General features: G+C 29.4%; 2 protein-coding genes across 2 annotated transcripts in view; one reads left to right on the top strand and one right to left on the bottom strand.

The window, feature by feature from the left end:
- The first annotated feature begins 847 nt into the window (after positions 1–847).
- Positions 848–1,303, top strand: LOC139426695 (uncharacterized). Its single transcript, XM_071186444.1, has one exon. It carries the CDS (start codon positions 848–850, stop codon positions 1,301–1,303), a length of 456 nt encoding a protein of 151 aa, XP_071042545.1.
- A 1,050-nt stretch (positions 1,304–2,353) lies between these two features.
- Positions 2,354–11,968, bottom strand: part of LOC107454871 (nephrin) — a 65,248-nt gene continuing 55,633 nt past the window's right edge. Inside the window, exons 9-12 of the mRNA XM_016072203.3 lie at positions 9,842–9,889; positions 6,905–7,041; positions 6,126–6,222; positions 2,354–2,827 (exon numbers count right to left, since the gene is read on the bottom strand). Coding sequence (XP_015927689.1) covers positions 6,133–6,222; positions 6,905–7,041; positions 9,842–9,889 — 275 coding nt within the window. The 3' untranslated portion in view covers positions 2,354–2,827; positions 6,126–6,132. The remainder of the gene's footprint in view (positions 2,828–6,125; positions 6,223–6,904; positions 7,042–9,841; positions 9,890–11,968) is intronic.

Genomic DNA, 11,968 nt, shown 5'->3' with positions numbered 1-11,968 from the left:
TAGCGCTTGATATTTTCAACTATTACCTTACTTCCGTTTTCTTTTTGTTTNTATATATATATATATATATATATATATATATACATGTTTTACGTCAAATAACTCGAGACGTTACATGTTAACTCCTTGCAAATGTAAACTATTTATTAATGAATATAATTATTCTAATGCCAGTGGTGTTGGACACAGCCAGTGTTGTCCGTGATTATGTGGGTACTTTGTATGATTCCTACACTCGTCATCGCATTCATTTAATTTCTACACAGAAAAAAATATTGAATGAAATTACTGTAATGTATGGTAATGATATTTCAAGTAGAAAAACAATATAATTTTGGTTAGAAAAACCAAAATATACTCTAAACCATTCATTCAGATAATTTTTCCGTTCAAATGGTAATGATTTACTGGAAGTTGTATTCTCTATTTAAATTATAGTTCTTATTACCACACATTTAGTAAAAAATACAAAGATGATACGTAAATATAACCGAACATATGGATTTTATGCCATGCTCTAAGGCAGTGTTTCCCAACGTGGGGCCCACGCCCCACTGGGGGGCAATATGATTGTTAAGGGGGGCAATTCGAAAATGGACTCAACAGGAGTTTAACCCTTTTGCTCCGGGGCATTTGAATGCAATGCTAGATTTCGGTGCCAAAATTGAAAGAAAAAAGCAAATTCTTAAATAATTGCGGCCAATAAATATTATATGACTTAGCGATTTTTTAAGCAACAAACCTAAAACGAAGTATCTGTTAACAGTCGATGGTAAAGCATTTGTGAGTTATTTAGCCGATATCTTTGAAAAACTAAATATATTAAATAAGCAACTTCAAGAAACAAATGAAACTCTTGTTGATGCAAAAGCGAAGATATTTGGATTCATTACTCTTATTGAATTATGTCAGAAAAATATTAATAACAAAAACTTTGAACAGTTTCATAGGCTCCAAAAAATGTGAAGTAAATGATACCGCTTTACTTGTTATTGTCGATCATCTGAAAATTCTATCGCCTGATTTACAAGAAAGATTTTCTGATTTAAAACAAATTGATTTACCAATACGGATGATGCAGTCAATGTTAGTGGATTTGTCTGATATATCAAATATGCAGTATCAAGAAGAATTCGCAGAAATGCAAAATGATGAGTCAGTTAAAACTTTATTTAATATAAAAGGAGTGATGGCATGGCTTTGTGAGGAAACAGAAATCAAATACATAAATTCAACCAAATGTGCTAGAAAACTATTGTTACAGTTTCCAGCTTCATATTTAGCTGAATGTGGCTGCAAATGATTTACTGGTAAAAAAAAAAAAAAAGAAATCGTCTGGATGTAATACAACGGGGAGACTTGAGACTGAAGCTAAGCAAATTGGAACCTAACATAAAATCTCTGTGCAGCAAGCATCAAGTGCAAGGATCTCAATAAATTAAAATATTAAATTATTATAGAAAAATCTTTATTAAAATTATTTCGAATTTGAATTTTAGTTTTTCATTATATGTTTTGAAAATTTACTTCCTGAGTTTCGTAAACAATTTCCTAGTGATTTATTCCTAAAACCTATTATTAAGTATTAAAAATTGAATTGTTCGCTTAAGAACAATTAAATTTTTTAATAATAAAAATTACGTATACGTTACATAGGGGGGCATAAGAATTTTAGAAAGGCGTAGGTGGGGCATGACATAAAAAAGGTTGGGAAACACTGCTCTAAGGTATCCTAATAAAGTTACTAAATTTTATCATATTATAAAGACTTATTTTGTTGTCAACTTTACCAAGGTGTTTCGGTAAAAATTACCGACCTCTTCGGTGTTCCTATAGAACCAGAAATATGATAAATTTTATCATATTCTGGTAGTTTTGACCATACTTTTTTTTTCTCAATGTAAAATTAAGCGGAAAAATGTTTTGCGATTCCTATAAGATTTCTTTACGTCAGTATTCTATCAAGGATTTCCGACATTCAACTTTAGTAAGATCTCAACAGTTTGAATTTTTAGAAACTTATTTTTTAGAGTTATCAAACAAATTTAAAATCTAACAAAATAAAATATTTTCTTCAAATTAAAGCAAATGGACCCTTCTAGATGTGAACAATAAAGATTTTAATCGAAAGAATTTAAAATCAAATTTCAAACGTTTGAATGTGCGATTATTGATAAATGAATGGATATATTATTTGTAAATTAATTTGTTTCATAGTATCTCTATAAAGAAAACAAAATTTTTAAAAAATGCGAATAAAAGCTTCTGTAAATTACCCCATCTTGCATAAAATTACAAAAAATCTCAGTCATCTTACATTAATGAAAATAATGCTTTAAATAACAAAATGAAACCATATTTAAAGAATTTTATTTATACATACAACAATAACGAATCTCTCACTCTCTTCTCGATATGAAAAATCTGTACACTCGTTTTCTTCACACGCATCTTAAAAGTCAGTATTTCAATCATTACTTTATAATTATGACCAAAAATATTCCTTCTCAAAACCAGTAAAATCTTCCATCATTTCATTCTATGATTCATTTACAAATTATGATCATCATTCATCTTACGTATGAATCATCAACTTATATATTGTAAAAAGATGATTCATAAACAGAGTAGTAAGAAACTGTACACGATATCAATTTTTTGTTGTTGTTTAAAAACACATTCATCACAAAGAGGACAGTGCTAATTGTTGAAATTACAATTGACACATGGGATCACACAGGGAAGTTTCAACACATTTGAAAATAACCCACATTGTCACCAAACATTTAGCAGTTGAACATCTTTGAACAAGGTCTGACTACGAAGTCTGAAATGAGAACGTAGGAAATAAAAGTAGTTAGAGGTTTCTATAAGTTTAAATATTTCACATAAAATTAGAAATAATAAACACATTTCGCTTAACAATTTTACAATAGAAAGGTTGATAAAGTATTTATTGCTTTGAAATAAAAAAATAAATATTATTTTCAACTCGGTGGGCATTTTATTATTTACATTTAGTTGGATTCTCAACTTAAAGATCAATTATTATTAATTGATTTTTGAGAAAATGAGGTAATATGGTAGCATTTAATTTGAGTAAAGATTATGTTTTTTTTAAACTAATTACACGTCGACTACAACAAACAAGTGAGTCATGTAAGTTGAGTGGTAATAATAGTTCACTGCAATCATTTGCAATTCTGTTTGTGAGTGAAACCAATGTTCTAAACGGACAGAATATTGTAACGAAAAATATTTATTTTGGAGTTTTAATCAAACACAAAAAATCATTGATGTGCTTATTTGAAAATAAATACCTAATATCAAACTGAAAGAAACGGGTTGATTGTCTTTAACTTCCAGTCAAATTCGGAAAGAATAAAAAGTTAATTGAGAATAAGCGATATTTTGCAGATCTTTTAACAATCTTATTATCAATCTATTATCAAAAAACAAACTATTCAAACGTGAAACCCAAAGACCACATACGAATAATCTTAAATGTAATCGAAAAAATTAAGTTTTATTTTTTCTAAGTGAATCCTAAAACTCAAGATGCTTTCGTAATGATGGCATTTATTATGCTTCTTTTATATCCTTAGTAAAAAGAACAGAGTGAGTATATACATTAAGAGTTGAAAATTAACATTCAAACAAGGATAAGGACGAAATCGATATCGAAAGCTAACAAATCCTTGCTAGGGAAGGAGGAACTAAAAAAGTCAAAGCTTGTTAGGCTGTCTACAAAAACATAGAGAATGAGAAATATCATTTTTTGATAACTTCAAAAAAAATAGTATTTTTTTTAAATTTCTCTTTCACAAGGTTTCAACAGTCATATATAGACGTGATTAAGGAACACCCTATTTAAGCATTTTGAAATTTGTTAGGCTTTTTAAATTGCGAATTTTTAATATCGTGATTGTATTTTAAAATTCATTTTCAGAATCAGACTTAGTTTCAGTATTATCTTTATATTTTGCTCTACTGCAAACTACATTGAGAAATACGACTCACTCTGGAATAAGCGTGCATATGTAAATAACAGAAGCAAGTAACCAGAGTAATACAATGCAGTCGACAGAAGATGCAGCTTCTCCATTGTTTGTCAAAGTTTTTAAGTTGGATCCTGGGCCGAGATGGCAGGTAATCTAGACTTAAAGCTACATGAGTGTTTTGCAACAGTCAGCGGAAGAGAGATGGGATATAGCTTCTCCGAAGTAGCGATGGAAATCGAATATTCACGTACGACCATTTCAAGTGTGTACCGCAAATATCTAGAATCCGGTTTGTGACCGTATAATGATCGGGGAAGAGTTAAACTACTAATGACTGACTTCAATGCTGGAACATTAGCTCGAGAGAATTTCAACGGATCATCTTTGACTCATGCCTTAAAACCCCCTCACGGATAGATTGGATGACACGAAACTTTAAGAATGCCATCATTACCATTAGACTGCTTATAACTTGATGTGATTCGTTTATTCCCGTTTTGTATCGGGTGGATACAGTATAGACATATAGTGGCACGGAGAAAATTTCATGAATCTGTAGCTCCTATATGTTAACAGGAGACTGTTCAAGCTGGTTAGACTTTGATCAAACAGGTTTTCAATCTGGTTTGGTATAGCGGATATGGGATTATATAGTAAATGAGTATATAGAAGTATATATGGGTCACGTCTATATACCCATATATGGCGTACATGGGTATATGAGACTCCTGGTAGATACAGATACAATTCTAGCAGACATAACAGGTCTTGGTTAATTGCATCAGGACAAAGCGATAACACACACAAATCGAGATCTGCCACCAGCTCCAGTTTTACTTTTCTGATATTCGATACTCCCTTTGGTCAACTAAATCCCCAGACATGAACTTTATTGAGCATATTTTGGAAATCTTGTAATATAATGTCCAGCAGAGACATCCACTTTCATGAATTTCTATAAACTTGAAGATTGCCTTATAGAATTCAAGGTAAAAATTGCCTCCGCACATTTTCAACATTAGTCGAATTTGCGTAACTTCGGGATGCGACTATTAAGCCTGCTCGAGGGGTGTATCAGTTTTTGCTCTTCAGTGTAAGACCATAACCTACTTGTTGTCCAAAAACTTTTTGATATTTTTTTTATTTAAAATATTATCTCAAATAGAGAAAAATAGCATTTTTTTAGAAAACTGTTTTAAAATGGCGAAATTTCGAAAGCTCTTTGAATCAATGGTTTGAATTTCCAATATCAAACATACATTTTAAGGTTATTTAATAATTTCAATGTAATATTAGTTTGTAAATAGATTGTGGAGGAGTTGCGTATTTACAGATTTCTTGAAAATTAAGCATGGTCTTGTTCCGAAAAATTAAATCATTAGCAAGTATTTAAAATAGAATCCCAGTAAATAACTGCTTCTCAAAAATTTAAAAATTTTGATTAAATTCATTTTAAAATGCATAAGTTATAAACGAAATTCAAATAAATTTTTAACACATTGTATACAAATAAAAGCAAAGTGCTTCTGGACACGAGTTTTGTATTTACATTTAATTTTTCTCCTTAAGTAAATATATTCACGGAAATAAAATTTACAAGCATGCAAAACTGCGTGTTTCTCTCAAAGTATAAAATAAAAAATTGCTTTATTTTTCTTCCTCTAAACTCACAAATTTAATAAAAGTAAGCTTATAACCTGATTTCCAAAAAAGTAAACGACAGAATATGTTTTCAGACAGCAAACTAGTTAATAAATCTACCCAAAGGGTATCAATATAATAATTCTAAAATGTAATATGATTTTAAAGTTTTGCCTAAGTAGTTCTCACATTTGTTTTCATTATTTAATTTTTCTTCCTCGCTATGGATAAATATTATTTAATATGTAGTGAAATTATTTCAACGATGCAACAGTGGGCTTTAATTTTGAGAAGGAGATACTTTCGTTTATTTTGGAGTGTGCATTTAAAGTGTAACCTAAATTAAAGAACTGTTTTTATTTAACACTTGTATCGATTCCCAAACATTTGTGAAAAACCGGACCTTTCTGTAGATCCCAATTAAGAATGGCGTTGCTTGAGATCCCAAATGAATAAACTCAAATTTTTTAAATTGGTACTCACCATGTTTTCATTTAACGATGAGAATTCGGGGTTGAGGACCAGTATTGTGGCATTGTACTCGAGAATAAATACTAACTTCTTCTCCCAGTATTTGTTGCTAAAAAAAGAACGATTGAAATACATGGTTTCAGCAGATGTCGTAAGAAAATTAAAATCTATCATTATATAGACTATCAAATGCAATCGGAATGTATCAAGTGAGCACATGCTTAATAACCCACTACCTTAATCTGATAAAACGGGTAAATTCACAACAAAAGTTGATACTGGAAACTAATAGAAATGAATATTGGACAAAATAAAGAGGGAACCTTGAAGTCACGAAAATAACTAACTTTTATGCACGTTTTTATTTAAGTGCATTAAAATAGAGCACTTGCAACTAGGCGCATAGTGGTGTCCAATCCAGTGGCTTCGCATGGCGCGTTAACGTTATAGCTTAGACTTGAGTTTATTATCACGCTCAATCAATTTTCAGATTAGATTTAATTGGATATCTGCAAGCTTTGTCTAGCGTGTATGCAGAATTTGATTGACTGATACACGCGTGACGTCTCTTGCATGCATCCAACTGCTTGGTTTTTTTTGTATATAATATTATAATGAGAGTGATAGCGAGTATACAACGACTGTTTTTTTCATTATCTTTAGTAAATAAAGTAAATAAATAAATAAAGTAATTAAGAGATGATTTATCATGGTAATAAATATTGAAAGATAAACTTTTTGAAAGAAATATATTGAATGATAAAAAACAGGTTTTTCAACTTTTCACATACCCCCATAGGTCTTTTTTTCTTTTCGTTTCGTATTCGCCTGAAGTAACATGCACAGATTGCCGAGATGACAATTACTGAGACTGCAACAATTGCTCCAGTGGTTATGGCGGATTGATACCAGTTACCTACGTTTTCATCTTTTTTACAAAAATAGAAGGAAAAAAAATATTATTAAAAAAATTGCAGCTGTATTCTGAAATGCATAAAGATGATTGTTCATTGCTATACAAAAGTACAATTTCAATTATAAGTGAATTTTATTTTGAGAAATTAAATAATAGTCAGTACAATAAGGAATTTATCTTTTAAACTGATCAAAGCTTAAATCTATTACTATTATCCATTTGTGCCTTTTAAAACTGTCATTATACCTGTTAAAGTGAATCCCAACTAAAACAGTGATAAATTTTACTCATAAGAATTTAGTACATGATATCAATATTACACTCAGTTTTCATCAATATTGCATAGTTTGAAGATTTTAATATGCAAATGTGCAATATTGTTGATTTACCATTGCGTCTGAAAAGTATTGTATAATTACGAACTTTACGTTTAAGGCAGTATAGTCGCATTCGATGTTGCGCAATTAAATTCTACAATCAATTAAATTTAATTCCCAGACTAAATATTATCTGTATTAGTTGGGCAAAATATCACGATTTGATTTTGTTAAGAGAAAACCAAAATTTCTACAAAAAACAATTTTGGTTTCATGATGCAATTTGCCAAAAAAAAATCTTAGCCTACGCGAGAGTTAGTCCCTGAGCTTTTTTTATTATGTAATATATATTTTCAGATAGTAAGTCTTCTCAATACTTTTTTATGTGAAATAGATATATATAGATAGATGTATACAATCGATACATACAATAGATAGATACAATGTGTTTTATTTTTCGTTGAAAGCAATATAATTTAGTAAATTCAATAAGGAATTGGCATTTCCCCCCCTTTATGTTTCCTCAAACAACCTATCAATCAAGATAATGCTATAGGAGATATGGTTCGATACATTTCTATTTGTACTAATAATATTTTGCAGCACAACCTCAAGAAGGATTAAAGTAATACATTCTTTGAAATTCTGTTTTGTGAAAGTAAGAAATAGAGTTAAGTAAATACATAAACTATTTGTAACTCACAGTTTACCTAACAAAGATTGCTTTGTTATGCAAAATATTACAATTTAATAGAGTATATCTGTAGAATTCTAGAAATAATTTATGAATACTTCAGATTCATATTCATGAAGTAATTCATAAATTTCAAATAATTCAAAATGATGTATTGTTTAAGATTGCTACTATCAGGGTAAACTCTCTTTGCAGAATATTCAGGGACGAAATCTTTCGGTGATATGAAAGCGTATGTTTTAAGTATTTATATAAGCACATGTCTTTATGTATACAGTAATTCAATGAAAATAATAAATTAGTAACTGATTAAAATCGATATCAAGGAAAACTTTCTCTGAATATTTTAAGAAACAACTCGAACATCAGCATTATTCATTAAAACATCTTTATTATTCATTCCGAGCATCGCAAGGCTTTATTTTATTTTATTTTTATCTATTAAGCTTTATTTTATTTTATTCTTATCTATTAAGCTTTATTTTATTTTTTCGTATCAGTCGTAGGTTTATTACATTAGGTTATTTATTTATATTGAGTAATTTCGTTCAATCATGTCAATTTTGTGCCTTCTCATTTATTCGTCTTTTTTTAAGAGGCAGACATACAATAGGTTGTTTTGATTTAATAATTTTGAAGTATTTGCTTTACATTAAAAATGGCGCCTTCAAACAGCTTCCCTTGTTCTATTCAACTCTTTTTTTAATATAGTTGTCAATGCATATTTGAAAAAACTTAACTACGTTTTTTTTATTTGAAATACAGGACTTTAAATATATATTTTTTTTACTAATTTTTTGGCCTGTGAATTTTTCAATATGCTAAATCTTTGGCATTTTGAAATGTACTTCTATTGTTATTTATTTGCTTTTGTTCGCTAACGTCACACTAGAGTTTCCCTAGAGCAGGGATGGCGAACCAATGGCACGCGACACAATATTTTGGGCACGCCACCGATCACAAAGTTCACTATGAAGCATATTAACAATTAAATTAAAATTCACAAAAACAAACAAAAAAATAAACAATTAACAAAAAAAAATTTACAATTTAATGCCAAAAAAACAATAACTGCAAAAAACAAGCTAACAATAAATAACTAGCAAAAAAACATTAACAGTCCTGCTTAAACTAGCATCTTACAACCTAATATAAGTCATTTGTCTTCTATTCTGCAACAACAGAAGTCACACTAATGTTACTTCAGATTGAATTACACGTATAACTGAGACATTGCAAATTTTTTTTTTTTCTTTGTAAATAAAGAGTTTTGAGTTTATGGAATTCAGTATTATTATTTTCCCAATAATCAAGAAGTCAAAATTATTTGACGGCACGTCTATGACCTCATTAAACAATTTTTTGAAAAAATGGCACGTTGGTGCATAAAGGTTCGGCACCCCTGCCCTAGAGGGGTACTGGCGAGTTTTATGATTCCAATTTTCGGCATAGCATTCTCAGCATATTATATACTAAACTTTTCCACATCATAAATCTTCAGAATTTCAACATGTGCTTTACTTGTTTTTGATTTGTTTTGGTTTGCTAATGTCGCTTACAAGCTACGCTGAATGGTTATTGGTGATGATTATTCATCATTAGAGATGATAAGAAAACGAAGCTGGCGTAGGCGCTCACCTTTATATTTTCGAACACAGAGCAGATGATCACCATAATTACCAAATTTTCAGTATTAAATCACTGGTAATGTATAGTAAAGACTTTGCATATCATATTTCTGTCCAAAAAAGTTGTCATAAGGAGTTAAAGGTTCAAAATTTGCTACTTGTTATTGACTTACCTCCTGAAAACGAAGAAGCATTAGCGTTTGTCTTCTGAGTCTTACAAGCTAAAAAAATGACATAATTTTATTTAAGAAATTGATAGTTCTATAAGTGCAAGGAACTTTTTTATCAATTTGAAATAACACTTTCATCTAATAAAAAAAAACTTCTAATCAAAGAGAATTAAAGAAAATTAAAGTTCTGATTAAGTTCAAAATTAAATATCCAGAGAAAAATAAATTGAAAATAGATATTTAAAGATGAATTATATTTTTAAATTGGTTTTCTATTAGCAAAAGTTTGATTTATATTGATTAAAATTGAAAAAAAAAACATCAAAACTTTTTAATGGATACTTTTTTTTTACGATCCGTGCATTTATTTTAAAAATAAGAAAATTTTGATTTTCTTCTTCCATGCCATTTTGTAAGTTTTACTACTGCCATCTGTATATTTGCTTATTGCAAAACCCATGACTTTTGTCACCTCAGTCTTTATCATTAGATTTTGACAGTGAAAATGACAATGCTTAATGTATCCATTTTAAACCTTTATTGTGTGTGATATCTATTACTTCATGTATCTTCGTGATCACTTATCAATCATTAATCATGAGTTTGATCATTCATTGCTTCCTCAAAAATAAATGACAATTTTTCATGAAAATCATTGGTTAAAAAAACGTTTTATAGAAATACCTGATATTAAAAAGTGGAACGAATCCTAAATGATTTCTTGAACTTAATTTTTTTTAATAATATTTATTACTATATATATCTGATGATCACAGATTAATCAATATTAAACATTTTCTCATTTACAATTTTGGTTTAAAAAGAAAAAAAAAAGTTTCATAATAATATCTCATCTTAAAATTTCTATAATCCTTATTTCTATAAAACGTTACGCTTTTAAGCTATATAAATACTATATTAACACCCAGAAATCTTCAAAGTAGTTTAACTTTGCTAATATATTTATTCGCTGATTTCGCAATGGTGGCAATTATTACCATCTCTCAACTTATGTAAAAGTTACCCTCGTTATCACGCCGCCTTCGAGTAATTAGATGAATATTCCAACTTTTTAACTCCAGTCAAAAGATGACTTTTCCGGAAACTTAATGTTCGGTATAAAGTTTAATGAAGTATAAATGATGAATGAAGGGTAGTAGCGGTTTTGTGAATAAAAGTGCGGAAGAAAATTATACAAGGTTGTTATAATTTATCAAATATTTGCTTCGTTTAATTTTTGAGAAGTGCTTTGAAATTACTTTATTACAAAAAAAAATATTAATGAGTGTTTTTTAAATGCATTTTGCGTCATAAAATAAGAAAATCCATAATTTGAGTGGCTTAAAATTGGAACAAGTCAGAGAAGTAGAATGCATCCTGATGATTCGAAATCGAATTGCAAAGCAGGGTCAGAGATGCTTTTCTTAAACGCTAAATGACGTTGCGTGTTAGTTCCATATCTGCCGATTTATTTAAGATATTCTGACATATTCGAATTGAACCTGAATTATACCATACTATTCGAAATTTAATGCGTCGTAAGCATGATATCTGCATTGCAGTTTGAGGAAGAAATTTCTGAACCTTTTTTCACCTGTGAACATTTTATTTTATACATTAATTATTTAAATGAATATTAATTTACTTTTTTATGGTACTACTATGAACATTACCACTCCAGGAGAGCATTTCCAACCCTGCATTGTTGTATGATTTTGTGCCGCCATGATGCATCCTATCCCTCTAAGAAGTTTTTAAATGTATTACTCAAACAACTTGCCGAACTGTACCGAATACCATGCATACTATATAGAACATCAAGTATACCATACTATTAAATATGTAATCCCACGAAACTGAAGTTATAAGACAGTACTTGATTAAAAACTTGTTCAAGCGCTTCAAAAATAAGAGCCCATTTCCAAGACTTGCCAGACAAGAAGGAAAAATTTTTTTTATTTGAAATATGAAACGTAAAGTTGCGAAAAAATAAGGGAAAAATAAAGATACTGAACAAAGCTACCAAAATCACAGTCCGATCTTAAAAAGAGTCTCCTATTTGTGAAGCATTTGAAATGTTTTGACTGCTATAAGAAACGAAGAAATAGTTCAGAATTTAAAATAAAAATA

Source organism: Parasteatoda tepidariorum, chromosome 1, assembly GCF_043381705.1.
Source record: "Parasteatoda tepidariorum isolate YZ-2023 chromosome 1, CAS_Ptep_4.0, whole genome shotgun sequence".
Classification (NCBI taxonomy): domain Eukaryota; kingdom Metazoa; phylum Arthropoda; class Arachnida; order Araneae; family Theridiidae; genus Parasteatoda; species Parasteatoda tepidariorum.
This window is presented reverse-complemented; position numbering and strand designations above follow the sequence as displayed.

Excerpts from the sequence above, each read along its gene's own strand:
- LOC139426695 (XM_071186444.1), top strand. The coding sequence starts at position 848 with ATGAAACTCTTGTTGATGCAAAAGCGAAGATATTTGGATTCATTACTC.